Source organism: Ursus maritimus, unplaced genomic scaffold (assembly GCF_017311325.1).
Source record: "Ursus maritimus isolate PB19 unplaced genomic scaffold, ASM1731132v1 scaffold_17, whole genome shotgun sequence".
Classification (NCBI taxonomy): Eukaryota; Metazoa; Chordata; class Mammalia; order Carnivora; family Ursidae; genus Ursus; species Ursus maritimus.
The window spans coordinates 39,534,478-39,560,874 of record NW_024424119.1 but is presented as its reverse complement, the minus strand read 5'-3'; the positions used below and the strand labels follow the sequence as shown (position 1 = coordinate 39,560,874).

Sequence of the window (26,397 nt, the reverse complement as noted above, 5' to 3'; positions counted from 1 at the left end):
AGGCTTTGTGGTTCCCTCTGCCAGGAATGCCTTGTCCAATTCTTCTTCTTGCTAATTCCAAAATCCCCTTGAAGTCCTACTTGAAATGTTTACTTTCATTAGAAAGCCTCCTTTCTTGACTTCTAACCAGACTACATAGTCTTCCTGCTTTCTTTCAAAAGTATCCTGTACATAATTCATCATGTCATGTACTGCAAGGAACAGGGCTGTAAATTCAGTTTACTGTGCCATTAAGTCTAGGCCCCAAATAATGACAATGGTTCTAAGATGTCTAGTAAAACGTCTAAAATGAACATCTCAAAGCTAAAGCAAAGATGTTGGAAGTGAACTGATTTCTTTTGTCAATCCTGGTAGTGTCCTCCACATTCACTGTCATGCAATGCTCTGTTCAGAATGTCTGTTTTGGAGCTAGGCAGAAGGTAATCATACTGCACATTCATTAATTCATCAAATATTTACCAAATGTCTACAAGGACTACAATAAAATGAACAAAGCAGATACTGTCTCTACCTTTAAGAAACTTTCATCCTAGCAAGAAAAACATTAACGAAGTTATAAAATCAATAGTTTAATTACAAATGTTGTAAGTAATGTGAAGGAGATGTAGAGAGTACTATATCAAGGGGTCAGTTCCCATTTTATAAGATCTATCAGCAACATTTGACACAATGCATCACTCCCCTTCTTCCTTGAAACATGTTCTTCCAGTGGCTTTCAGGATATCATACTCTAATTTTCTTCCTATCTTACTGTCCTATATAGTTTTTTTTCCCCTCCAAATTAGTTTTTCTTCTTCCCAATCTCTGAATGTTGCAATGGCCAATGGTCATTTCTCTTGTTATATACCAATTACATGTTGATAATCCACAAATTTCTATCTCCAACCTGGACCTCTCTCCTGACACCCACACTTGCAAATCCAACTGTCTACTGACCATCTCTACTTGGATGCATAAACACAATGCCCCCAAATGAATTCCTAACCTTGCTCCCTAACCTGTCCCATCTGCAGCTTTCCCTATCTATTGGTTCCACCTTCAAAATACAGCAGAATCGGACCACTCTCCACTGCTTTTACTCCTATCACTCTGATCACAGCTACCAAGACGTATTGTCTAGGTAACTGCTATAGTCTTCAACCGGGTCTGTTTCCTGTTTCTCCCTCTGGCTCTCAAGAATTTACTCTTTCCCCGCAGGCAGGTGGCCACCATGCACATGGGGACCAGGGTCCAGTGCAAGAGGCCCTCTTCTAGGGAAATGGGTGCGGCTGAAAAGGGGGCCGTCCCCTCACCCGAACCTGGTGCTAAACCATTCCCAGACAACCTGCTTCTGGGTAGGGGTTTCGAATGTAGTAGCAGAGCAACTCCCTCACTGAGATCTATTGAAAGTCAATCCTCGAAACAAGGGTTTGTTAAAACAAACAACAACAAAAAAACTATTCTTTTTTTGTTTTCCTTTTTCTTAAGTAGGTTCCACACCTAAGGTGGGGCTTGAACACATGGCACCTGAGATTAAATTAAGAGTCGCATGCTCTATCAACTGAGTCAGCCAGGCAGCCCCTGTACCCCCCCCACCAAAGAATCAATTTTTAAGAGCATCCAGACAGATCCTTTAAAAAATTCAAGTACCATCGCGTACCTCCTCTGCTCAACCCTGCCAAAGGGGTGCTTGGGTAAATCAGTCGGTTAAGCAACCAGTTCTTGATTTTGGCTCAGGTCATGATCTCAGGGTTGTGAGATCCAGCCCCATGTCGCTCTCCATGCTCGGCATCAAATCTGCTTGAGATTCTCTCTTCCCTCTCCCTCTGTCCCTACGCCTGCTCCTGCGTATGTGTGCACACACTCTCTCTAAATAAATAAAATCTTTAAAACAAAACAAAACCCTGCGAAAGCTCCCCATTTCACTCAGAATAAAACTCCAAGTCTTGGCAAGGACCTACAACATCTGCTCCCCATTTCCTGATGGGCACCATCTCATTTTCTACTATTCTCCCCTCACTCCAGCCATACTGGCCTTCTCCCCGCTCTTTCATCATGTCAAGCATGCTCACTTCTTAGGACCTTTCCTCTGGCTATTTCCTCTGCCTTCAATGCTTCCCTCAGTTACACTGTAGCTAACACATCCCCAAGACGAACTCCAGCACCCCCTTCAAGTCTATGCTCAAATGTCACCTTCTCAAAAAGGCCAAACCTTTCTACTCTATTTAAAATTGCACTCTAGGGGTGACTGGGTGGCCCAGTAGGTTAAGCATTGACTCTTGACTTCAGCTCAGGTCATGATCTTAGGGTCATGAGATCAAGCTCCGCGTGGGGCTCCATGCTCAGCGGGGAGTCTGCTTAAGATTCTCTCTCTCCTGGCTTCTTGGGTGGCTCAGTCCATTAAGCAGCTGCCTTTAGCTCAGATATGTGTCTTTCCCAATTAAACTGTAAGTTCCAAAAAGACAGAGCTTCTTGTCCGTTTTGTTCTCTGATGTATCTTAAACTACTACAGCAGAGGTTGGCACATAATTGGTGTCCAATAATGATCTATTTTATGAATAAAATTTATAATTCTTAGAGTCAGACTAGGCTTTTTTCTAACTTTGTTACCCCAGGATTCCAAAGACCTAAAGGTTAGAGGAGTGGACATGAGGAGGGAAGGACAAAATGCAGATGATGGTAACCACCCTAAAGAGTAAACTCTAAGGGTAAGATATGCATCCATTCATCTTAGTACCCCTTAATGCCTTGTACACAGGTAGACACTTCATAAATTGTCTGTGGATACCTAATGAATAAATAGGACAGAGAACTGTGCCTGGCATATAAAAATGTTTGGAAGATGAATGAACAGAAAACGACAAGTAACATAATAGAGGTACAAAAAGGGGAAAATACTATGTTAGGACTTCGTTACCTGGGAGACCTCCCTTTCAAACTAACTTCCTGACTCTCGCTATCTACCAACAACAGCAATGACTGAAGTGGAAGGAGGAGGAAGTTGAGAACGGATGAGAGAAGGAAAGAAGTCAAAGAAGAAGAAAGGCACGGTAAAGTGTGAGCTTTTAAAGTTTTTAACTGTGATCCATAATCAGTAACACTTTATGCCAACATGACTAAGAATACATAATACCCACATATACACACACTCACAAATACATATATATTCATTTACATAGAAACAATATCGACTGACTGCAATGCCCCCTAATATTCTCTATCTTATTCCACTAGAAATAAAACAACAAAATTCTGGCTGCTACCTTCTAACTCAATTTCACAATCCACAAAATTGATTTCATGACTCAATTGAGTCATGACATGCAGTTTGAAAAACACTATAGAAGCACTTTTTCAGTTTCATCTTTTGCCCCACTGCAAAGAATATCACTCTCCAGAAAATCTTGAAAGAACTGTGTCTGCTACAGAAACATAGGGAAAATGAAGAAGCAATAAAACATGGTTCAGGTCCCATATTGGGCCAGGGAAGAAAGGAATCTTGGTTAAAGAGCAGAAGAAAAGAATTTTTAAAAATTGATCCTCGGAGCCCTTAGAAGAAAAGAAAGGTGGTGACTACAGAGCTGGTTGCAAGAGCTAAGTTCTCTGAAAAGTTACATTAGCAACACGCCCCCGTGCTCCATACATTCCCACCCATAGCCTCCCGTTTCCCCCGCATCAATACCATAGGTCACTGGCCCTTTCACTTCTGCTTTGGAGTGGATAACATCCCTTCACCAGTAGACTTCAGATGGGAACAAAGATAAAAAGAAATCCCTCAAATGTCCCTAAGCTAAAACTCTGGGTTAGTTTCACATTGTTGTATGGGGCAATTTAGCTCAAGAATACTCGTAGGGCTATAATGCTTTGCAAAATGCTGGAATAAATGTCTTTCCATGGCCAACTCTTACCAACCTTGTCATCCATTAGGTGAAAAGGCTAAAGAAGTATCCAGAGTGCCCTGCACAACGTCTCCACATCATAACTGTCCAACAGATATTTGTTGAGCAATAAATGAATAAACAAAATAATTCCAGAAGGAAGAAGAGTAGAAATAAACAATATAAAGGTCCTTACACAATAAATAAACATGTTAAAAGATACAACGGGGAGAAATTAGGAAAATCCAGAATGTTGGAAACTATAAATGACCTGGTTTTTCAAGAAATCAGTGGCAAGGAAAAAATATTAGAAGTGTTAACCACTATAAATGAAAAACATGTCATGTAAATATAATGTGTGAAACTTGTTTATATCCTGATTTGAATAAACCAACTGCAGAGAAAGTATTTGAGACACATGGATAGAGCTAGAGAATATAATGCTAAGCAAAATAAGTCAAAGAAAGACAAATACCATATGATCTCACTCACATGTGGAATTTAAGAAACAAAACAAATGAGCAAAAGAAAAAGAGACAAACCAAGAAACAAACTCTTATTTGACAGAGAGTGAGGGCGAGAGAGCACAAGCAGAGGGAGAAGCAGGCTCCCTGCTAAGGTTGATCCCAGGACCCTGAGATCACGACCCAAGCCAAAGGCAGACACTTAACCGACGGAGCCACCCAGGAGCCCAAGAAACAGACTCTTAAGTATAGAGAACAAACTGACAGTTACTAAAAGGGAGGGGGGGTAGGGGGATGGGTGAAATCGGTGAAAGGGATTAAGTATACACTTATCTTGATGAGCACTGAGTAACAGAGAATTGTTTAGTCACATCTCAAATTAATATAGCAATGAATGTTAACTATACTGGAATTAAAATAGAAAACTTAAAATAAAAAAGGTAAGTGGTTGTCTATAACTTTAATATTCAGAAGCACTTCTATACCCTAGCCCCAAACAGAAAATATAGTTTTTAAAAAAACATACCATCTAGTATTGTGGCTGCCCCAAGATGAGACTATGAGAATACTTTTTCTTCCCCAATCTTCCCAAGTTCATATAAGCCCTTCAGAATTCAATTACTTCCATTTTGCCCTTCCCCAACTCTCAAGTTTTAAAAAGAGAGTTTAGGGGTGCCTGAGTGGTGCAGTCGGTTGAGTGTCTGATTCTTGATTTTGGCTCAGGTCATGATCTCAGGGTCGTGAGATCAAGCCCCAAGTCTCTCTCTCCCTCTCCCTCTGCCCCCCAACCTCCCCTGCCCCTCGCTTGTGCAGGCACATGCACTGGCTCTCGCGCGTGTGCTCTCTCTTAATCTCTCTCTCTCTCAAAAAAAAAAAAAGTTTAACTTGTTTCCGATCTCAACCTACCTACCCAAGATGTATCTCAAAAGTGTCAAGGACAATAAACAAGAATCCAATAACTGGATTTTTTTTTTTTAAATACATACCTGTTTTAGGCCATAATGCATTGACTGCAATTTCACCCTTAAATTCTTCTGCCATTCCAAGCACACACATAGACATTCCATACTTAGCAATGGTATAAGCTGAAAGAAACCACAAAGAATAGTGCTTAATTAAGAAACAACTTTTGTGAGTATAAATAACCACTCTCTTTCTTGGCTATACTGCTAGTAAAACAAGACCAAAAAGTTGCAAATTTAGTCAATTAAACAGATTTAGTTGCAAATTTAGTCAATTAAGCAGAACTTCTTTCAGTTTTGCCTTGTGGCTTTCGATTCTAATTACCTGTCCAAATTTTAGTGAATTATGTACAAAGAAGGATGTGATGTAACAATTTTAAAAGAGGCACCTCTACATAAAATTTGTAATTTAATGCACACTCACCTCAAATCATTAGTTTTCTGTGAAAGAAAAAGTACTTCATAGTATCTAACCAACTTTATTGAAGAATAAGTTATACACAATAAAACACACCCATTGAGACTTGAGGGAGCTTTCTGGAATGATGGAAATCCGTATCTTGATTTGGGTATTGTTTATGCAGGTATATACATTTGTCAACATTCATCCAACTGAACCATTAAGATCTGTGCATTTTATTGAATGTAAATTATACGTCAATGTTTTAAATTACAGATAAAAGTTTAAGAATCTAGTTTCCAAAGTGCTGATTATGCATAGAAAATTGAATGTTGAATGCTATGTAAAAACTGTGATTACATCACAGAAACACTGTTTTTTTTTTTTTTAAGATTTATCTATTTATTTATTTGACAGAGAGAGAGAGAGAGAGAGAGAGGGAACACGAGCAGGGGGCATGGGAGAGGAAGAAGCAGGTTCCCAGCGGAGCAGGGAGCCCGACGCGGGGCCCAATCCCAGTGACGAGGGAACAGAAGGCAAACGGAGGACAAAGCAGAAACTGACACCCCACAACCCCCCCTCCATGGGATGTATGTGACATTCCTCAGGCACTCCTGGCTGCCCTAAAGGACAAAGAAATAGTTAACCTATAGATACCACAATCCTGCAAGACTTAAGTCTCCCTCAGTTTCACAAATGTCTTTAGCAGTTTACAAGAACGAAGCATTTCTATCAATAACCTAGCTTCCGGAAGGGAATGTAGATACGATTAAATGTCCTTATAATCTGCAGCCTCCAGGAAGTTCCCAACCATCTTAACGTTAATGCCTTGCTAGAGGGCAAAACCACCTTAACTTGACAATGGCAAGGCTCCATATCTTGTCAATCTTCTCTAACATATGAAAGTATTTCCTCAACCTCCCTTTTTCCTTACCTCCCCCAACCCCGTGGTATATAACAGCCACCCCTCACAACCCTGGGGCAGCAGCTCTTTCTGCCCATGGGTCTTGTCCCAGTGCTTTAATAAACCACCAATTTTGCACCAAAGATGCCTCAAGGATTCTTTCTTGGACGTCGGCTCCAGACTCCACCCCACTGAACCTCACCTGTATTCCCTGTCCTCATCACCTGTATTCCGTGTCCTCATCACCTGTATTCCGTGTCCTCATCACCAGGACTCTGGGATCACGCCCCGAGCCAAAGGCAGACGCATAACGACTGAGCCACCAAGGCACCCAGAAACACTGATTTAATACAAAACAAATTAACCAAACAAACCATCCCCTCAACCTACTACCTACCACAGTGCTGTTTGAACCACAATGGATTTAGGTTCAGCGGTGGGCTGAGATTGAGTATATGAGCAATTTTACTCTTTTTCAAATAAGGAATACATGCTTTAGACCTGAAAGCAAAAGAAAACACATCAAGTTAATAGCTTTCTAACAACTTCACCACTTCACTTATCAAAATTATATTTTATTTTTATTTTTAAAGATTTTATTTATTTGAGATGGAGAGCATGCATGAGAGCAGAGGGGTAGAGGGAGAGAGAGAATCTCAAGCAGACTCCCCACTGAGCACAGAGCCTAATGCAGGCGTTCAATCTCACCACCCTGAGATCATGACCTGAGTCAAAATCAAGAGTTGGCCGCTTAAATGACTGAGCCACCCAGGAGTCCCTACAATTATATTTTAAAGTACTTCTACAAAGCAACTAAAGTTGGTCAGGAACCTATAGGGTGCTTTTGTTTGAGTTTACTTTTCTAAAAGGAAGGTAGGAAAAGCAATAATTTTCATTTTTTGAAAGTTTGCTTAATAGCCTGACAAAATGATCTGCTTGATGAAAATAACCAAATCCTTGGCACATTAGCCTATCCTCAACTACATCCTTCCAATCCCCCCAACAAACACACACACGCATGCACGCGCGCACAATATTTTCAGCAAGTTAATGTCCTGGCCAGCCAGCACAGGTAGCACTATGTTAAGGACACGGTGCTCAAGCCAGGCAGACCGGGGTTCAAATCCTCCTCCTTCCCCTTCATCGTGTGATCTTAGGCAAAATATATTCTAATTCTCAGTTTTCTCATTTGTAAGTGTTGGTAATACCTGCTACCATCTAGGACTAACCAAGGGATTAAAATGAGATGATAAATATGAAATACTTAGAACAGTGTATATATTAAACATGAAATAAACAACTGCTATTATTAGTATGATGTATGCTGATTTATTTCATCTTAGTAGGTGTGGTAATCCTACTAATGCTGGAACTGTAGTTTAATAACACAACTCCCAATACATCCCCAAATTCAATTTGCACCAATATGCAATGCAGTATGCCTTCACGAGGAATATTTAGTTTTTATGTTTTTTTTTAAAACTGTTCAAGAAGGTAGGCAATTTATTTTTTTTTAAACTCAGGTTCAATATTTTTAATTTATTAATGATTAAGCTACACTGTGTTATTAAGCTATAACGTACTGTAGCTTAACATCGTATAGCTTTAAGTTTTATTTCTCATTCAATAATTTATAGGACTTTGAACTAGTTGATTCTTGTCAGTTTTTTTATTAACTAATGTACAACATTCTTATTACCATCTGCAACGTCTTTTCAGGTCTAGAAACCAAATACAATCAATATCACTGAAGGGTTTTATACATATTGTTTTTCCTTTCCAAAAATGCTTCACTTTCATGGGGGAGGCTAGGGAGGGGCAAACAATATTACAGCTGATTCATTAAAACAACGAAGCTGCACCTCAAAATCTCAACATGAAAAACCAAATCTATTCCAGGCAATAAGCCCATGACTACATTTTACATTCAAGGAAAGAGCTCATTTCATTTACATTATAAACATGAGCTTCTCCTTTGATCTACTAGACAAAAACTTTCCACCTGCGCTTTGCCTGCCTGGCCCTCAGCATTACTAATCCTAAATCAGCTGCCTTTTTAACAGCAATATGCTCAATCTGATATATTAAAGACTATTAGCACCACACTTAAATACTAATACTTTCAGCTTAATAAAACAGTTAAGCTTACTGAAAACTTACTGTGTGCCAGGCACTGCACTTATTACTCTTATATGAATTATTTTACTTAATTAGGGTTACAAGCTCAAATGCCCCAGAGGCATCTGAGTAGATGAATAAAGTGAGCTGGGTATAGGAAAAAAAATTAACTGTTCAGAAATACAATTAAAGGTTATTGCTGAATTTCTATAAGCATTTAACATGATACAAACGCATATAACATTGGAGATTATATATTTAATTAAAGCTTAAAAATACAAATTAAGGGTTTGCCTTCTACCTCATCTCTGCCTTCCACCCCTGCTTCTCTAAACCTGTGACATAAGTCACAGGCCACAGGGCCCTGGGTGCCAGGGATCAGGAAACAGCTCTAGATCCTTGCTGAAACCTCCAAACAGGTCAGTTCTTTGGGCCTTGCCCCTACTCTCTCCCTGACGACGCTTCTCAGGCTTGCCTGAGAAAACAACCTATACTTTCCTCCCATGAATAAATGAGTGTCACTAAATAAGAAATAAAATCAAAATTAAAACGGAAATGTTTCATTATCAATTTTCTTTTTTATAACTTACAACTTTCACAGAGGGCCAAAAACCTGACACCTTTTCTTTGGTCCAAAGGTCAACATCAGGTCTTTCATTTGGCACTGCAATATGCCTTTAATTGGGAAAATATTTAGTAGTATTTAAAAAATAGCTGTTCCAGGGGCACCTAGCTGGCTCAGTCAGTATAGCATGTGACTCTTGATCTCAGGGTCATGAGTTCAAGCCCCACATTGGGCATGGAGCCTACTTTAAAAAAATAAATAAGATAAAATAATAGCTGTCCCTAAATGTAAGAACTTTCAACAATGAATAGAACCTTTGCTTTAAAAACCGGGTTTTACTTTAGGGTATCTCTTCCTGAGATATTTGTAGATCTGCTATTCCAATGTAGTCATATTTAGTTTTTAGTACATTAGAGCCCTATGGCTCATATGTTCCATCTGTAATTCTCCAACTACACAAGTAGTACTCATTGAGAAAGGTACCTCAACAAGGTTAGTTCATTTTCTCATAGTTTGAAATCAGGGTTTTTTTGTTTTGTTTTGAACTGAACCTTCAAATCTATAATTGCAGAAACATTATTTAAGCCATCAGTTTCATTTTTGGAAAATGATCACAGTATATAGGAAAGGGGCCAGGTTGTTCTTGCCAAACGGATTTTCCAAAGACATAATTTCACAAGAAATGAGCAATGAGAATCAGACATTTGTGTTTACGTTAGTCATGATGTTGACTGATAAAGCTAAGTCTTTGATCCAATCTTTGTGTGGGAATTGAGTTGGGAATTCTCTCATGGGTGGCAAAAAACAGTTGATTTCTTTCAAATTAAAACCAAAATCTCGGGGTGCCTGGGTGGCTTAGTCGGTTAAGTGATTGCCTTCGGTTCAGGTCATGATCCCAGGGTTCTGGGATTGAGCCCCACATCGGGCTCCCTGCTCAGTGGGGAGTCTGCTTCTCCCTCTTCCCCTGCTCATGCTCTCTCTCTCTCTCTCTCTCTCTCTCTCACACACACTTGCTCACTCTTTCAAATAAATAAATAAATAAATAAAATCTTAGAAAAAATCTCTTCAGCAATACACCACAGCCACATAATCTTGTCACAGAGCAGACTATCATCTTTGTGGTCCACGTTAGTAAAGCACTTAACCGTGGTTCAAATCATGGAAGTGCATTTAGTTCTTAAAATTCATAACACAGTCCATTTTTAACTTTTTAGCAACAGCAATTCCTAAAGAACAGTACGATGAACAAAATTATTTTCTGCATCTCTGTGAAATATTTCTACATTAGTTTAATAAGTTTAAAGCTAACACGGACCATTACAGCTTAAAGTTAACCCTGACCATCGCAACAGTACTGTCTATAGTTATCGTTACTACAATTTTGACAAATCTGTATTAAACTTCCTAAGATGTTTCTCAACACTTAACAAGTCATTGCCGCACTCATGTCATGGGTACCAGTCGGAAAGTTTTTTTAATCACATCAAAACTCTCCTGACACCTCAAGTAAATAAAACTTGGTGAGGAGAATATTTATATCCGTGGCTTCATTACCTACATTCGAAACTGCCACAAATGATTTAACTTTTCCCAAATCGTGTCCTTCTAAGCTTTAATTCAACATGGTGAGCAACAGTATTCCTGCTTAGGGTTATATTTTCAAATGCTTGTTGAAATGAGTGTTTATATTTAATCAAAATTCCTTCACGAAGTTACCATCTGTAAAAGATTTTGAGGCCCGGATAATTCCTTCATGTAACACATGCGTGCATCACAGAGCAGCACTGCTTCTTTTATTTGAAAATAAACACAAATCCTACTGAAGTGTTAGTCCTTCGTCTATGTAAGTTTTTCATCTGTATGTTTGCCATAGTTCTGACTGTGGTTTGGTTCACTGTGGTTTCCATTCAATAGAGATATACTTTACATACTGAATTTCTAGAAATATGCCCCACATCTACAAAGAAGCTCCCACTCATTTTACTTGAACATATGGCCCTCTTGGCATATGTCTCGTTTTCCCACTTTAGGCAGATACATGCGTATGAGAAATATTTTACTTCCCTCTTTAAGAAAAATAGCAGGGCAAGCACACAACAGGATAAAAATGGCAACCCGTCCTCAGTGTCAGTTGTCTATGCATCACACTGAAATGTGACAAAAGGCTAAAGCTAATGTCTCTAATGAGGCAGTTGATACTCTGCCACTCAGCTACAGCAGCTAACTGTTGCCATGCGGGTATGCTGTGGCCAGATTTTCCAAAGTTTCAAGAGAAGCCAGAAATCTGGATTTTTGTGTAAGTCTGATCTTTTCCATATGGGCAACTAATAAAATTCTGAGCTTATAAAGGAGCTAATAAAAACAAATTGTTTTACACTGTCAGGGCCCAGTTTTGCAGACCCAACAAAATACATCTCTAAGAGAAAAGTTCCAGATTAACAACAAATTTTACATTTAACCCTCACAACCAATCCTACGACATACTTCATCATCCCCATTTTACAAATGAGGAAAGAGAATCTGCAAGGAGTTACTTGCACAATACTCAAAGGAGTCTAACTCCAAAGCCCAAGGTCCTAATCAGTCCTAACCCATTTTATGTATAACCGTAAGGCAGATAACATACATGTGAGGCAGACAAACAAGTTCTATGCTGATCTTTCCTTACCTCCACGAAAAAGTGACAGAACCTGACAATAAATAAATGGATAAAAAATGGACAAACAAGAGTGGACTGTCTGACCGATCCAGAACAGATCATTTGGTTTCACTCTGCATTCTGTATTTCCCCTCATATTCCCCAAGATAGCATTAACCTTTTGTTACATTAAAATGTGATTCATAGACACCTGAAACTAATATAACACTTATGTTAACTATACTGGAATTAAAATTAAAAATGTAATAAAAATGGGAAAAAATGTGATTCATAATGAGCTTATTATTTACATATCTATAACCAGTGTTTTTCAGAGAAAGGAAAGACTATTGCTAATTTGAATAATCAGAAGTGTTGTCATGCATGTATATATTTATTCATGCAAATGTGTGAAAACGCTTGAGCTATGTTTTAGACTTTATTAGATCCACAGAGAAAAGGAGCTCTGAATAAAACTATTTAAAATACCATTTACTCACTTGGAGCAATTTAGGCCTTTATAACAACTGACTAGGTTTTAAACTGTATTGCTAATCTGGTTCAAATCTGTTCACAACTAGTTCTCTGAGAACACATTGCAAGGTTCTCCCCGACCACTGTAACTCACGTCAGAAAGGTGCCTCTGGTGTTGACATTCATCATCAAATCCACTCTCTTCGTAGGTGTTTCCAATGTGTTGGTCAAGCTGATAGCACTGGCATTATTCACCAAAATATCAATTCCTGTTTTCAAATAATCAACTTCCCATTAATATAATTTAAACTTTAAAACAACATTTATTCCATAGAGTTGAACTGTGAGTTGGTTCACAAATACTTCTTTTAGATAATATGACTGACAATACACCAATGTAAGATTTGATAGCTGTGTCAAAACACCCAAATGATTTTCACTGGCACGAGAAAGCCAATCGCCAGAGCTCCATGTGAAACTACAAGGAGGCTTAGTCCTCAGTGGTTTGTAGCTTCCATTCCTATTTGTTCTCTTACCTCCTAGACTTCCCTCCTTTTCTCCAAGAACCTTAGGTTAACTTCCTTAAAATTTTCCCTCCTCTCTAGCATCCGTCCAAGGCCCTCCCTCCTTCCAAACTCACTGGTCTCCCTCCTTTCTAAAACCCTTACTTTAATAAAAGAGGTCCTTCCTGGTCTTGGGAACTGGGAAAAGAAAAAAGACCTAGAGTGACTTTTCAATTTTAGGCAAATCATCAAAGCATATCAAGTTTGTTTTAGTAATTCATACAAAAATTAATCTAGAATAATGATTATTTATGCATATTCTGTCCAGTCCCTCTATATGTAACATATTTTGTTTACAAGTTTAGTTACAAGTTTTAGTTACAAGTTTAGTCAAATAATGTTAAATGAAAATAGTAAACTACAAAAGTATCTTAAACAATTCTCTGTTTTTACAATGATTCATAATTCTTTTTAAAGGGCATTTAATATTCAGTTAAATAGAAATATCACAACTTCTGCTGGCTTAGACTGTTGCAATAAACATTTTTTGTTATCCTCTTTACTATGATCCTCTCTCACAATATGTGGATAATGGTTTAAATAAGGCTATTATACTCACTAAAACATTTTAGTCATAAGCACCCTTTCTTCATACAGTATTATAAAATCTTGATCACATCCTCATTCCTCAATTTCTGTTTTCTTTTGTATAAACTCTGCGTTGATAATGTTCCTAAAATGTGTCCTTAGAATAACTTTGGATTCAACTACATTACATTTTATAGCTTTATTATAATAAAACTCAACTCAAGTAAGTCATCCATATATCTGAGACAAGTTCTAGATCCTGTGACTACCAGCTTTCTAGGATGAACATAATGACGGTTGCCTTCACAAGTAGCAAAGACCTATGAAGAGAACTTTTAAATCGAGGACATACTTGTCAATCCACAAAGCTATGAGCTGCTCAGCCACATCACTGGCAGACAATCAGCGAGTGGCTACGCTACGTAAGGCACTCCGCTACGGCCTATGAGGCAAGAAGGATGATACTCACTAAAGAAGCCAGGTGGGAGCAAAGTGAATTGAGTGTAGGTCTGAGTGAGATGCTGGGCTGATGGGTATACACACCACCCTGTGCAGAATTACCCTCTTCAGAGAGATGAAGCTTGTAAGGGTTGATCCAATCGATAGATTCCTTAAGCAAATTCAGACTTTATTGACTTCATCTCTCTCACTATGTGATAACAAGTGACAAGTATGTTAGCAGAGCAAGCATCTGGGCCCAAAAGCAAAGAAAGCAGATGAGAAATGAGGATATACTGACATGGTAAACTATGTTTGACTTGCCAGTGGTAAAGAAAAAGATAGCTCCAATTAAGAGATAGGTTAAAATTTCGAAACTCAGATGGCCCAAATTAAAATGGATCAGGGAGCAATAGTGAAAAATAATGCACAAACAGGCATGTGTGTGTGTGTGTGTGTGTGTGTGTGTGTGTGTGTGTATAACTGCTGCAGAAAAAAAATGTAGTAGGAAAGAAGGATTCTGTGGTTTATGGAACAGCATAATTTACTCAATGTCTGGAAAACTTTGAAGGTGAGGGAAGGCAAGGTGACAGGGAGCACCCTGTGGCAGAGAACCCTGAGAGCACAGGTTTCAAAGTATTATCAACTGCTCAGGACTTTGTTAAAGACAATTCTCCAGCAGAGAGAAGTATCAGGAAAAGGTAAAGTCTTCCCAAAAGGCAGAATTCAAAGGCCTATAGAATTCCAAACCAGAAGGCCACAATAGTAGCAACCACAGTATAGAACTAAAACCAAACAAACAAAAATTAAAGGCTTGGCATCTTTGTGGATAGAGTACAGAGGGAAAGAAAAAAAAAAAGAGCAACTTATGAATCATCTCCTATAAATGTGGCATCCTTAGTAATTATGAGAGTGGCAGCTGAGGAGTTGAACAGAGTTCCCTCTTCATTGTGCGTTGTTATGTCAGGAAAGCAGAAATTGATGGGTAAAAGGAAAGCAAAAAATTTAAAATACAACAAAGTGGTTACTGAGGAGGAAAGGAAATCTTAGGAAAGACTTCAAAATAGAGGTAACTCCACTGCCAATCTGTAAATTCATTAAAAAGATAAAAGTGTTTTAGATGCTTTTCTCAATAATAAGTAGCAAAATAGGGGCAGGGCCTGGTGAAGTCCTTTGAGCATCCGACTCTCGGTTTTGGCTCAGTCTGATCTCAGGGTTGTGAGATCAAGCCTGCGTCGGGCAGTGCGCTTAGCATGGAATCCGCTTCAGTTTCTCTTACCCTCTTTCTCTGCCCCTCCTCATTGTGTCCACGTAAGCACATGCTTTCTCTCTTTCTCTCTCTCTCAAATAAATAAGTAAATCTTAAAAAAAAAAAAGTAGCAAAATATACTGGGAGATGTTTTTTTCTCCCTCAAAGGTATGGAAAACATATCCTATTAACTGAAAATTAAACTCTGTGCTCTGGTTGTTTATAACACAGTGCTCTGCATTGAGGGTTATGCTAGCCTACGCTAACCAAGCCACGCTAACAATAAAATACTACCTTTCTTCCCATTGGTCAATATCTTTCACATATACACACACAGTCTCTGGAATATTATGGGGGGAGCAGGGAAGAGTGGTAACAGTTTGGGCAGGATTCGGACACGGCCAGGTGCCTTCTATAACACCATCAAAGCTTTAGCACAACCCCCAACACCTGCCTTCTAGGAGTTTATGAACAAATTGAGGGGAAAAAAATACTAAGATCTAAAGTAGTACAATAGAGGCTCCCGAGGGGTTCAGTTGGTTAAGTGTCCCACTCTTGATTTAGGCTCAAGTCATGATCTTGGGGTTGTGAGATCGAACTTGGTGTCAGGCTCCATGCTCGGTAGGGAGTCTGCTTGAGATTCTCTCCCTCTCCCTCTGCTCCCCCCACCCCCACTCTCTCACTCTCAAATAAAATAAATAAAAAAAAAATAAAGTAGTACAAGACAAGGATCAAAGGAATGTTTTAGGAATTCAGAGAAAGAAAAATACACTTCTGATTAGTTGGCATGGTGAGGAAATTGGTTTCACGAAGGAGATGAGATTTAACCACAGAAAGGTGGGATTTCAAAAGATAAAGAAGGAAGCATTTTAGGCAGGACTGGAGATGGAGAGGTGGGCACTGGAGAAGCCTCAGGCTGGGGAAGAGAAAAAGTTAAGAGGCAAAAATTTCAAGGCAAGGATATGGAAGTAAACTATTTGGGGAAGAATAAAGTGTTTACATAGGGGCATAGAAAAAAGATGGAACTGAAAAAAGTCTGTTGAGATTGGAATGTGAAATATCTTGAATGACAGTAAATTACCTACACTTAATCCAATAAATATCAAAAGTCACCAAATGATGGTTACATTAGTTGAGGAGAGGCAAGAGGATGTGATCTGGGAAACTAGTTTGTTAGATATTTGTTACTGTCAAGGGTCTAACTTTATAATGAATGGTAGATGTGCTATATTATTCAAAATAAGTTTTAACAGTAAAAAAGTCATCAGATGGTTTTAAGCTGTATTTCTACATACATGAATACTCATATCTGGTTATACTCTAAAGACTTAGGAAATTAAAAATAAATTTTTAAAATTTAAATGATAGTTACAATATTCAATAATATTTCAGAATTAAGGCACCACCTCCAAATTGCTCCACTGCCTTCTCCACTGCATTACTGATTTGCTGTTCATCTCTCACATCAACAGCGCATGGCAAGGCCTTTCCTCCAGCCGCTTCAACTACAAGGGATAAATAAACAAAAAAGCATTGAGACAGTCAAATACTAAACTTTTCATTCTGATATAAATCAAAAGAAAGAAGTACCCTAGTTTCAGAAAATTAATATGAATAACTATGTTCTTATAACTATTAGTGACTCCACCCTACAGTAGGACAGACAAACCCATATCCAGACTCCAACTAGAGAGACCAACTCTATTAAAAAAAAAAAAGGGGGGCGGGGGGGGAGGGGGAGCGCCCAGCGTGGCTCAGTTGGTTGAGCATCCATCCTGCTCTTGGTTTCAGCTTGGGTCGTGATCTCATGGGCCACGGGACTGAGGCCTGCTCAGGCTCCACAGTCAGCAGGGAGTCTGCTTGAGGATCCTCCCCCCCACCACCACTCTTGAGCACATGTGCACACTCTCTCTCTAAAATAAATAAATCTTAAAACACCCAAAGACAAAAGGGTAATTTTAAAAAATTCTATTAAAAAGCAAAAAAAGAAAAAAGGAAGGTAATTTAAAAAACCTTTATTATGAAAAAATTCAAGAAATAGACAAAACTATAGAAAACAGTATAATAAACTACCATGAATCTATCACCTATCTTCAATGATTGTTAATGCTCTGCCAGTTGTTTAATTCGTTTAATTTTTCTACCCCCAATCCTGTTTTTGGATGGTGTGTATTTTAAAACAAATCTCAGGCATCATCTCATTCATAAATACCTCATGTGTCCCCCTAACACAACCACAATGCTATTAACGTCACTAACAAAACTATCAATATCCACTGAAGTTGAATTTTAGTCCTCCCTCCTGATACTGTGCCTAGCACAATGCCTTGAATAGAAGCACTTGATAATTATTTGTGAACTGAAAGGGCTAGGATAATGAGTTTCAAATGGCACAAAGAATAAATAACATGGAAAACTTTCTCAAAGTATTAAAATCATCCACCTCTCACTTCCACTCCCCTATTCTCTGCACAGATCCAAGAACCATTGCCCTCAAGAGACACGATTTTTAAGGGGAGTCTCTCATATCATATGAAAGTGCTAGGAAAAAAACAGTTCCTGAATCACTACCCTAAGGTGACACAATATTTCTTTAACCAAATAAAATTATTTTTAGAGTAGATTCCAAATAGCTATAATTAAACTCTCCAGCAAACTCTCTATGTATTGAAACCATGGTTAGAACATTTTATGAAATGGCACTGTCCCATCCACTCACTCTCTTCAGCAGCAGTAAAGATTGTGCCTGGAAGTTTGGGGTTTACATGGGTGGTCTTCGCAGCAATGACAATGTTTGCTCCATCCTTTGCTGCTTTCAATGCAATAGCTTTGCCAATGCCACGGCTTGCACCTGTGATAAAAACTGTACATCCTGCTAGCCTCCTACAACAGAACAAATAATGACTTCATAAGAAAACTCAATGTTCTATTTACTCATTAGTAAGAGCAACTTCTGCATATTTTCACAATATGTATGTTTCTCCTCTAAAACTTTCTCTAGGGACACCTGGGTGGCTCAGTCAGTTAAGCGTCTGCCTTCGGCTCAGGTCATGATCCTGGGGTCCTGGGATGAGTCCCACATCGGGCTCCCTGCTCAGGAGGGAGTCTGCTTCTCCCTTTGCCACTCCCCCTGCTCATGCTCTCACTCTCTCTCTCTCTGACAAATAAATAAAATCTTAAAAACAAAAAACAAACAAAAACCTTCCTCTAAACCGGGGTGCCTGGGTGACTCAGTCAGTTGAGCGTCTGCCTTCAGCTTGTGTCGTGGTCTCAGGGTCCTGGGATCGAGCCCTACAATGGGCTACCTACTTGGCAGGGAGTCTGCTTATCCCTCTCCCTCTGCTCTGCACTCCCCACCCCTTGCTTGTGCTCTCTCTCAAAAAAATAAATAAAATCTTAAAAAAAAACAAAAAACTTTCTGTAAACCTTCTTCCCTCCCTAATAGCTAATAGCTCTGTGATACTGCCACTGCACAATGATTTATAAATTATTACAACTGCAGGGGCACGTGGGTGGCTCAGTCGGTTGGGCGTCTGCCTTCAAGCTCTGCATCAGGCTCCCGGCTCGTGAGGAAGTCTGCTTCTCCCTCTCCCACTCCCCTTGCTTGTGTTCCCTCTCTCACTGTCTCTCTGTGTCAAATAAATACAATATTTTAAATACATACATACATACATACAACTGCAGTTGGCCAGTCTTGCTGTGGTTAACAAAATCTGCCGGATAAGAAGTAAACCTTTTTTTTTTTTTAAGATTTTATTCATTTATTTGAAAGACGGAGAGTGAGTGAGAGAAAAAGTATGAGCAGGGGGAGGGGGAGAAGCAGACTCCCTCACCAAGCAGGGAGCCCGACATGGGATCATGGCCTGAGCCGAAGGCAGTCACTTAACTCACTGAGCCACCCAGGCGCCCCCAGGTAAAAAGTAAATCTTAATGAGAAATGAGGAATAACCTATATACACATGTATTTTTTCCCCACAGAAAAAGTGTTAACAAAGCTTTTTGAGTGATTATGAATAAATTTTATCATATTCTTTATATCTTTCAGGCTTTTTCAAATTTTCTACAATGAATACATACCACTTAAAAGAAATCATCTAAAAGCAAATAATTGTATAACAGATGCTTACCATTGCTCACAATAGCCAGATCAAAAAAAATGTAAATGTTTATCAACTGATGAGTGGATAAATAAATTGCAGTATATCCATACAGTGAAATACATTCAACAATAAAAAGGGAGGAAGTATTGATCCATGCTACATGGATGAACCTTGAAGACATTATGCTAAGTGAATGAAGCCAGTCACAAAGGACCGTACATTGTATGACTGCATTTATATGAAATGTCCAGAATAGGCAAATCGTTGAGACACAAGGATAGTGGTTGCCTAGGACTGGGGGTGCAAGGGTTGGAGTTGATAGCTAAGAGGTATGGGGTCTCTTTTGAAGATGATGAAAAGGTTTCAAAATTGATTGTGGTGGGGTGCCTGAGTGGCTCAGTCGGTTAAGCATCTGACTTCTCATCTCAGCTCAGGTCTTGATCTCAGGGTTGGGAGTTCAAGCCCCATACTGGGCTGCCTGCTGCACGTGGAGCCTACTTTTAAAAAAAAGCTTGTCTAAGGAGAAGAATAAAGAGAATACAATGAAAGTGACAATGGCAAGAAGAAAAGGGGACAGTAACCAGATAAACGGTCTCTGCCAAGACCTATAGGATTTACGCTCCAGAAAAGGTCAGAGGTAAATATGGGGAAAGATTTTAAAGTAAGAAATAATTGTTTTGGTAGTAAAGAAGGTGAGTGGAGAAGAGGGAAAGAGAAACAGAATATNACCAATACTCCAGAAGCCACCAGCCTATTCCTCTAATTCTATCCTCCTCCTTCCTCTCCTACCCCACAAAGTAACAACTAGTTTACACATGATTACTCATTCCCCTGTTTTTCACTATTCCTAATACCAACACATCAATGCCTAAACCAAGGGCCAAATCTGACCCTCCATCTGTTTGTGTATGGTCCTAAAGCTAAGAATCGTTTACAGATGAACATTTATGATCAATTTGATGATAGGGAACACTAATTTTTTTTTTAAAGATTTTATTTATTTATTTAACAGAGAGGCAGACAGAGAGTACAAGTAGGCAGAGTGGCAGCAGAGGGAGAAGCAAGCTCTCCGCTGAGCAGAGAGCCCAACATGGGGCACGATCCCAGGATTATGACCTGAGCCGAAGGCAGACCCAGAACCGACTGAGCCACCCAGTCGCCCCAAGAACATTAACTCTGAAACCCAGTGAAGCCAAACATTACCTCCCTGTTGTGTAATGAATTGATCTAACAAAAGGATATGCTGAAGTCCTAACCTCTAGTACCTCAGAATGTGACCTTATTTGGAAGCAGGATTGTTGCAGATGTCATTAGATAAGAGGAGGTCATATCGGAGTCGGGTGGGCCCTGAATCCAAAATGACTGGAAATGAGGAGGGAAGACTATCATGAAGACCCACATACAAGAACATCGTATGATGACAGAGGCAGAGGTGGGGGTGATGCAAGCTAAGAATGCCAAGGATTGCCGGCTGTCACCAGAAGCTCTCTCACACTGTGGAAGAGGCAAGGAAGAATTCTACCCAGAATTTCAGAGGGAGAACGGCCCAGCTGATGCCTTGATTTTAGACACCTAGCCTCCAGAACTGTGAGAGAATTAATTTATTTGCAGCCGCTCGATTTATGGTACTTTGTTATGGCAGCCCTAGGAAACTAATAAACACTCTCCCCCCAAAAGAATTTCATTCTTCTTATTGTATTGCCAAAAAAATTGTATTTATTTTGAATTTCACTCATAAAAAAATATTGTGGAAATTGGTTTCTCTCTTGTTATACATATGTCTCAGGTACATGCATACCCTTATTCATATATATGATGTTATATATACATGTCATGCCTACATACTACCTCCAATTTTGCCTCCCGCCCATGAAGCCTTAAATATTTACTATCTGGCCCTTTACAGGAAAAGCTTGCCCGGGGTGCTTGGCTGGTTCAACAGTAGAGCATGCAACTCTTGATCTTGGGGTCGGGAGTTCAAGCCTCATATTGGGCATAGAAATTACTTAAAAAAAAAAGTTTGCCTAACCAAAGTCTAAACAATACAGTTTAATTTTTGCTTAAATTTGAACTTTAATAATGGATTCACACAGTATGTTACTGTATGATTTGCTTCTTTCACAAAATATTGTGTGGCGATTTATCCATGTTGGTGCAGACAGCTACACTTATTTTAATTAATATGTATTATCTGCATATGAACATACTATGAATGATTTATTCATTCTACTATTTATAGATTTGGGTGATGGTTTCCAGTTTTCCTTTTTTTTTTTTTTTTTTTTTAAGATTTTACTTATTTATTTGAGATAAAGTGAGAGAGAGAGCACGAGCAGGGGGAAGGAACAGAGGAAGAGGGAGAAGCTGAGTCCCTGCTGAATAAGGAGCCCAACATGGGCTCAATCCCAGGACCCTGGGATCAGGACCTGAGCTGAATGTAGACACTTAATCGACTGAGCCACCCAGATGCCCTGTTTTTGTTTTTTGTTTTTAAATAAGATTTTATTAAATCTCTTTAAAAATTATTTGAATTATTTTTTTCTCTGTATATTTGAGATAAACTGGATACATAGTTAAGTTTCTTTGTTAATGTCTGCATTCTATATTAGTTTATCTCTTTTCTCTCATCTTTAGTGAAGGATGTTATAAAACATGTACATGGTTTAAAAGTTACAACCTTGTAAATATGTACAAAGAAGTTCAATCTCTTACCTGTAGTTACCAGCTTCAATTATTTCTGGCTTATCTTTCTTGTAGTTTTTTTTTTTTTTTTCAAAAATACACGAATATACACACATATATACAAAAACACATCGTGTGTATGTGTGGGTAATTTTCCTTTCTTCTTTTATATAAAAGGTAGTATACACATAGACTATTAAAATGATTTTTTTCAATGTAAGTATTGAGATGAAAATGTCTCAACTATTGCTTTAAAAGCCTCATCCTTTTGCCTTTGGTGTAGTTGGATTGATTCCCAGTAGGATAAAGGACACTCTTCTCCTCACAAACAGTTTCAGGCATTGGCAAAAAGAAAGGCAAAGAGAGTTCTTCCTCTTAACCTGAAGCCGTGGGCTGTACTACTAAGGACCCCCCTCCAGCTCAAAAGTGTTAGAGCCATAGGAGGCAAGCAAGCAAGAGTCCAAATTTGTCAGTACCACTGGTGGACAGCTAAACTTGCTAATGTAGAGTTAATCTATACAACTTACCAAATTTGGCTGGCAGCCCAAAATCAGAGTAAATGTGATGAAATTTTTGTTGTTTTTAAAAAGAAAAGCAATCACTTTTAAGAAAACCTATACAAGCTACTCTGAAGTTCATTAGGAAAAATAAACATCCAGAATAACTAGGAAAATTCTGAAAAAAATTCCAAATGAGGCAGAAACTCGCCTTCCCAGATATTTAAACATTTTATAAAACTACAGCAATTAAAATAGTTTGGTACTGGTGCATGAATAGACAGACTAAGGTAATAAAATAGAAAATCCAGAAACAGGGGCGCCTGGGTGGCTCAGTCGTTAAGCGTCTGCCTTCGGCTCAGGGCGTGATCCCGGTGTTCTGGGATCGAGCCCCACATCAGGTTCCTCCGCTGGAAGCCTGCTTCTTCCTCTCCCACTCCCCCTGCTTGTGTTCCCTCTCTCGCTGGCTGTCTCTCTCTCTGTCTCTGTCAAATGAATAAATAAAATCTTTAAAAAAAAAAAAATCCAGAAACAGACCCCTATCATACAAGTTTTCGGTTATATGATAGAGGTGGAATTTCTAACAGAAAGATACATTAACTAGTCAGTCAACAGTACTGGTACAACTGTACAGCCAGCCATCTGAACCAAAATGAAGAGGGCTTCCTAACTCACTTCCTATGTCAAAATACTAAGCAAAATAGTATTTCACCTCAGGTGGATGAAAATCTGAGTAAAAAAATAAAAGTAATAAAAATAATAAAAATACTAGAAGAATACTTACCAATTCAAAAGAAAATTCTACTTTTAAATGGCCCTATAGGTTTGTCACAAAACCACACAAGCCTTAAAAGACTAACTCTGACTCAATAAAAACATGTTTCTGCATGATAAACAAACAGTATAGTCAAAATCAAGGCACAGTGAAAAAAGAATTCAAAAATATTTGTAACACATATGATATACAACATTTTTTTTTCAAACGGAGCTCTAAGAGATCACGCAAAACCTAATTGTGCAAACCAGGCAAAGAAAAAGATACACAGATGGCTTTAAACCAGAATTACTCAATCTATACTTGTTGACATTTTAGACAAGATAATTCTGTTGTTGTAAGGGATTATGCCATGCACTGCAGGACATTTACCAATATTCCTGAACTCTAAAGATGCACATACCCCTATGCATACACAATTATGACAACCAAAAATGTTCCCAGATATTGCCAAAAGTCCTGTAAGGGTCAACATTGCTCCTTGATGTGACTACTTTAAACATATAAAAAGACCCCCATCTTCACTCATGATGCAAAATTTAACTGTAATGAAGTGCCTTTTTTTCAATAGGTTTTTATTATCAAAACAAATATTTTTATTATCAAACATTTTGTTGTTTGGCAACGTATGGGATTAGGAAATCTCATTCAATCTTTTGGGTGTGCAACCTCTTTGGAGCACCAAGGATATTAGCCGTCAAAGTATAAAGTGCATATACTTTTTCATACAGGAACTTCGCCTCTAGGAATCTATCATACAGATACACTCAAATATGTGCAAACAGAGGATACAAGGTTAATCACTGCAGCAAATATGCAGTAACAAAAAACTAGAAATGATCTGGTATCCAAGATAGGGCACTGGTTAGACAAATTACAGTACATCAATAGAATACCATGTAAACACTAAAAGAGAAGATCTGCATATACATACCTAAAATACATGCGTGTCCCAAGACATATTAGTAAAAATAAAAAGGCCAGAAGGGAGTGTGCTATTTTTTAAAAAGTGGTCTGTGTGTGTCTGTGTCTGTGTGTTTAGGGTGGTGCACAAATGTTTATAAATGCACAGACTACCTCTGGAAACATACAAGATAGTAACTGGGAAACTGAATGTTAAGGATGGGGAAACCCACTTTTTACCTTGCAACCTTTTGAGCTTTTTTAAGTCTTTTGGCCATGTGCCTGTATGTTTCAAGCAAATTATAAAACAGACAAGTCACTCTGCTCAAGACATCTACACTTTATAGATGTAATGGGAAGGGAGGAGAGAGGGTGTTGTTTGAAGTGTACAGTTTCTTTTGCAAGTTGAAAAAGTTCTGGAGAATGGTTGCAGGCAATGTGAATATACTGTACACTTAAAAAACGGTTAAGATGGTAGATGCTGCTACGTATATTTTACCAATATTTAAAAAAATTTTTTAAGTGAACCGCCCCCGGGAAAAGGTACCAATATTTAAGATTAATTTGTTACTAATTTGAAAATCAAGTTTTAAACACCCCATTATTATTTCATTATTTCGAAACTGAGCGTTCGGAAAAAGTGAAGAATCATTAGAGGTACAGTGACCTTTCACCCAGAACGTGCAAACCTTCAGCAAAACACGCGAAAACCCAAGGTATGGCCCGTCCCGCGAGCTGCGGGGTCATCTACTTTGGATCCTTTACTTGTGCAAGAGATTTGCACGTGGCTGCCACCGTGAGGTACACAACTCTGGGTTACTTTCACGCGTCGCCGCGGATTCCACAAACACTGCGTCCAGCGTGGACCAGCACTCCAGAGCGCGCCCTCCCACCGCCGGGGCCGCGACCCCGCGAGCTACCCACAGTAGCCCCACCTAGCCGCGCACTCCGCCCGGCCGCGTCTTCCCCCAATCCCCTCCCCACCCCGCGACGCCCCCAGCCCCTTACCCGGTGTTGGGTAACATGATTTTCTTAGAGCAGAGGCTGCGGCGACAGCAGCGGTAGTGACCTTATAGTGAGAGGCGGGGCTTCTCTCCTCATTTAGCCCAGTCCCCCGACGCTCCACCCCCCCCCCCGCCCGCCCCGGAGGCCTGCGGGGAAAGGGCGTTGGAAGTAGTGGCAGATCTCTGAGTGCGCCTGCGCACGCAGTACGCCTCCCGGCGCTCTGCGCTAGCTTCCACCTTCCCCGGCCTGGCCCCAGGAAACCAGCTCTCTGCGCAAGCGCTGGGAAAGAAAGGCAATTCCGCCCCACCCCTCTCGCGGGGCTCTACAGTGACAATCGGTCTCCCGCAAGCGTCGGTCGTAGTGGGCGCGTCAACCACTACGTACGTACGCTTTTCCCCGACGTGTGAAGGCTACCTCGTCGCGGCCTTCGTTATTTAGCGGGTGGGGTGGCCGTTTGAGTCGAGTACAAGGGACCTCGAGGGCTAGGGTGCGGTGTCCTCTGCAGTCCCTGACCTGCAAGTACTTTGGCTCTCGTTCTTCTCTCCCTCCGTGGCCCGAACCTGGGTGCCTGTCCGGCTGCACGCGTTCCATCGAGGGACAAGTTTTCCTTGCCAGATACTTTCTGTTGGACGCCTGCTGGCATCGCATTTCGACCCTCGCAAGGAATCTGGACTAAAGCCCGCCGGACCTCATTCGTCTATAGATAGCTCTGTGATGGGCAGCAGCTTCTGGATCTGAACTCTTTGCAGTAGCCTGGGGAAGAATGCATAGTTAGCTGTGGTCTTCGCAAAGAAACTCCCAAACTCAGTGCAGAAATAAGGGGAATTCTAGGATCTAGTACTGCGGGTTTTTTTTTTTAAGTTTTTATTTAAATTCCAGTTAACATACAGTGCTATAATAATTTCAAGTGTACAATATAGTGATTCAACGCTTCCATATGACACCCGGTGCCCATCACAAGTGCACTCTAGTATTGTTTTGCATAGTATACCTTGGACATTTACTCAGGTACCCTAATGAACTGACAGACTGGTGTATCTTTAAGGAGACGTGAAGAAATCGTATTTTGAAAGGGTAGGATAGGACAATGAGGTGCTTACATGAGGACTAGTTAAACTAGCTTGGAGATGGTGTGTGTACTCTCCCATTTACTGCAAGCCCTAAATGGTTCTGTTTATTCATGTATATTGCCAGCCTCCCATAGGCATTTGAATTGGTGATCTACGATATTGTCTTGGAGACTCCAGAAGAATTTGTTTATTCAACAGAGAGTAG

At 39.6% G+C, this 26,397-nt stretch overlaps 1 protein-coding gene across 3 annotated transcripts in view; it reads right to left on the bottom strand.

The window, feature by feature from the left end:
- The window catches only part of HSDL2 (hydroxysteroid dehydrogenase like 2), a 52,790-nt gene extending 26,989 nt beyond the window's left edge, over positions 1 to 25,801 (bottom strand). The window contains exons 1-6 of one of the 3 annotated variants that reach the window (XM_040631731.1): positions 25,511 to 25,801; positions 17,880 to 18,043; positions 16,567 to 16,665; positions 12,537 to 12,651; positions 6,985 to 7,088; positions 5,308 to 5,406 (exon numbers count right to left, since the gene is read on the bottom strand). In XM_040631731.1, coding sequence (XP_040487665.1) covers positions 5,308 to 5,406; positions 6,985 to 7,088; positions 12,537 to 12,651; positions 16,567 to 16,665; positions 17,880 to 18,043; positions 25,511 to 25,770 — 841 coding nt within the window. In that variant the 5' untranslated portion in view covers positions 25,771 to 25,801. Of the gene's footprint in view, positions 1 to 5,307; positions 5,407 to 6,984; positions 7,089 to 12,536; positions 12,652 to 16,566; positions 16,666 to 17,879; positions 18,044 to 25,125; positions 25,269 to 25,510 lie in introns of those variants that run through there. The other 2 variants (XM_040631730.1, XM_040631732.1) reach the window with 2 other exon arrangements.
- Between the last annotated feature and the right edge of the window lie 596 nt (positions 25,802 to 26,397).